A 3,848-nucleotide genomic window follows, 5' to 3' on the forward strand; every position below is an offset into this window, starting at 1 on the left:
AAAAAAAAAAAAAAAGTTAAGTAAAAGCACATTTGCTTACAAACCAAAAACAGTATAAACAAATTATCAATATTGTTGAAACAAAATTATTACATAAAGTGAAGTAAGTAATAGTTTTCAGTTTTCAGAATATAGGTTTCAACTCACTGGTCAAAGAGCACATTGTATTGTGGACAAGTTCCTAGATTCTTCCGGATGATATCCATATTGGTGCGAATATCACAACCATATATCTTGGCTGTTCCCAGAGTTGGGGGGAACATGCCTGTCAAGATGGAGCTTAAATAAAAACAAATTATAATTTAATCAACTAAATAATTATGGAGAAAATCAGTGGGAAGATAGAAATAATAAACTATTTATACTTCAAAATTGTAATAAGCCAAGTAATGGATCTGTGGCAAGAAATAAAGCAGATGAAGTCAGTTATCTATGCATCATCCACCAAGTTTATCAACACTTCTAATTAACACATTGTGCAATTATAAGCAGAGTTCACTTGTGTAAATCTTGTCTGACATTGTTGTTGTACTATTTATATGATGTGCAAAATAACCTTTTTCCTTATAAAGAGCCACCATGGCAATCATTCTAACCCTTGTTTTCTCCCTCAGAAAATTTGTTGTCATACTGAGAAAGTTACTTGAATCATACCACTACAGTTCTGGTGATAAAAAAAATCAACAATGACCAAAGATTTATTAAACTTAAAATCTAAAAATTGTTTAATTGGTGCTGAACATTCCATCTTGCTGTTTGTTTTTTTTTTTTTACCAATTCTAATGAACAGAAAATTTATATTTTATTTATATGTGAATTATATGAAAGTGTAATTTCAGTAGTATCACAAATTCTAACTTACAGCACTTTATACTACTTTATGATTATTAGATTCCAATTTACATAAAATTCGTATTTTAATTTTGTTAACTAAGTATTTATTTAACTCTCTTGATAATTATTAGATCTACATCTACATGGCTGGTGTTACAAAACAAATAAAAACCTGAAGCTTACATAGTTGTGGTTTTACCAGCTCCATTATGACCTAAAAATGAGGTTATTTGTCCTTCGTAGAAATTTAAGCTCAGGTTGTCCACTGCTGGTTTCAGTCCATTTTTGTAGACTTTACTCAGATGTAGAATAGACACACCTAGAAGCAAGTCTTTTGGTTCTTCTTCAAAATCTGAACTGACTGTTTTAAAGTAATAAAGAGGTAACTTTAATTTAAAAATAAAAAATTTTTCTCACAAACTTTCCTTGATACACCAAATAACTCAAAACTAATTAAAGATAGATAAATCAGCTTCTAGATGACTGATTGAACATCTTACACTTACATTAAATATAAACATATTCTTGATGAGCGTATATAGTTTGTAAGATTACAACAACAAATTCTGGAGAAATTATATGTGAATTTGTTTGTTTCAATGTGCATAGTCTGTAAAATTAGTTTAACAATCTTAAAAAGATTATGACAAAACATTCTGGAGAAAACTGACATCTTATCCAAATGTGAACACTGATCTTTTAATGATATCTTATCCAAATGTGAACACTGATCTTTTATGATATCTTATCCAAATGTGAACACTGATCTTTTATGATATCTTATCCAAATGTGAACACTGATCTTTTATGATATCTTATCCAACTGATGTATACAATAACACTCTCTGATTTCTAATCTAAATGATGTAAACAATAATGCTCTCTGATATCATATCAAACTGATGTATACAAAAGCATTCTCTAATATCATTACCCAACCAATGTCCTCTGATATCTTACCCAACTGATGTGCCTATAGTTCCAAGCAAAGTAATGTTTTATACAGGAACTCTTTTACTCCTAGAATTACCCTTTAAGACATATTTTTCTAAATTAATTATGGATCCATTTGGGTCCACAACCTTGTTGATATCAGGGTCCTTATTGACAAATGGATCACAAAAAAAGTGTAAAAATATATATAACTAATCCTGCAACTAATCCCATTTTTACTGGTGAGAGTTCCCATGCATTTTAGTTATTTTACCTGATAGTTTTGGTCATTTTGTTTATAATGACTGTTATAGTGGGAAAGAAACATAAAATTACTGATTATAATGAAATATGTTGACCCTATCAACAGTGAATGGTAGAAAATCAAGTCAGTAAATTAAAGGTTAAGTCTATGCACAAAAACTATGAGAACAGAAGTTTTCCTACCTTGAGAATGATGACTTCCACTTTCTGAATCTTCTGATGTAACTGGTTTAACTTTCACTGTTCCACACCAATACGATGAAGTCATGAAGAAATACCAGGGTTTAGGCACTCCATACTTTCCTAAATTACAAATCATGCTTCAATGGCATTCTGTGTTGTGTTAACAGATACACCACTGATTCTGAATCACATTCAGTTACAAATAAAGTAGCATTTACACTTCAATATCTATACAAGTTATAAAAATACACAAACAGGTCCTCAATCATGTTTACTTTTAAATATTCAGTATATTAGTGTCTGCAGTAAAAACAAACATGACTGATGATTTGTTTATGTATTTTCATTTTACTACAGGCACTAATTTACTGAATAAGTAAAAATAAAACTTAGAGATGAAACAACAAAAGCACAATAGCATTCATACTGTTTAATTAAACATATAATATTTTGACCAGTCAGTTTTCTGACATAGTTTAAACATTGTCTTTACAATTTTTAACAAATAAATTATCTATTTCATAGACAATCAAACAAAACAGTCTCTTTCTTTATGTTTGGTTAAGAAGTAACACCACATGCTAAATGTCATACAAACATTATCATAAAAACTTACAATAGGAAAAGTATCTTAAACAGGAACCAAACGTTAATGTGAAATAGAAATAAAAAGTAATGATTAACTAACCTGGGAAGACTGCTTCAATGTACCAGGTCAAAATACCATAGATAACACCATCTAAAAGTAACATTCCCATACAATGTGCCAAGCTGTAACTGTCGATGGGTAGGGTGCTTGTTGAAAAGTTCCACCATTGGACACCAACACCCTCTTCCTCAAAATGGGCAAAGTAGTTACACCCAAGGCCAAAAGCAACATTTGATAAAAGACTCTAAAAGGGAAAAATGAGCATACTACTGAAAAACCATTCATATACAATACTAAAAACATAAACACATTTTTCACACTGGTCTAAAAATGTCGGTTGATCTGATAATACAAGCATCCACATGTATGCAATTTCAACAGTTAGATGGCAGAAGTTTTATATTTTGCTGAAATATTTATTAAGATAAAATTTTAAGACTTACATCAGTATTGATTAAATTTTGTTGTATCTGATGTTCAGGACTTAACTAGGGGCTATAAGCAGCTAAACCTGGCTCGGAACAGCTAAACTTCTCTACAAGCAGCTAAATTTGACTAAGAGCTGCTACATTTCACTAAAAGCAGTTAAACCTGACTAGGGACAACTAAGCCTAACTACAAGCAGCTAAAAAGGACTAGGGACAGCTACACTTGAATAATAGTTGCTACATTTAACTACATACAGTTAATCTGATGTGGGACAACTAAATTATAATACAAGCAGCTAAACTTGATTAGATACAGCTAAACCTGACTAGGAACATCTAACTTTACTACAAGCAGTTAAACCTGACTAAGAACATCTAAGCTTCAATACAAGCAGCTAAACTTGAACACAAGCAGCTAAACCTGACTAGGAACATCCAAACGTGACTAAAAGCAGCTAAATCTGACTAGGAACATCCAAACGTGACTAAAAGCAGCTAAATCTGACTAGGAACATCTAAACTTGACTACAAGTGGCTAAACCAGACTAGGAACATCT

At 31.1% G+C, this 3,848-nt stretch overlaps 1 protein-coding gene across 1 annotated transcript in view; it reads right to left on the minus strand.

Moving 5' to 3' along the window:
- Positions 1 to 3,848, minus strand: part of LOC106467191 (ATP-binding cassette sub-family A member 1-like) — a 74,275-nt gene that overhangs the window by 43,365 nt on the left and 27,062 nt on the right. The window contains 4 exon segments of the mRNA XM_022395316.1: positions 148 to 279; positions 1,018 to 1,195; positions 2,215 to 2,334; positions 2,903 to 3,107. Coding sequence (XP_022251024.1) covers positions 148 to 279; positions 1,018 to 1,195; positions 2,215 to 2,334; positions 2,903 to 3,107 — 635 coding nt within the window.

This window comes from Limulus polyphemus, unplaced genomic scaffold, assembly GCF_000517525.1.
Source record: "Limulus polyphemus unplaced genomic scaffold, Limulus_polyphemus-2.1.2 Scaffold2522, whole genome shotgun sequence".
NCBI classification, from domain to species: domain Eukaryota; kingdom Metazoa; phylum Arthropoda; class Merostomata; order Xiphosura; family Limulidae; genus Limulus; species Limulus polyphemus.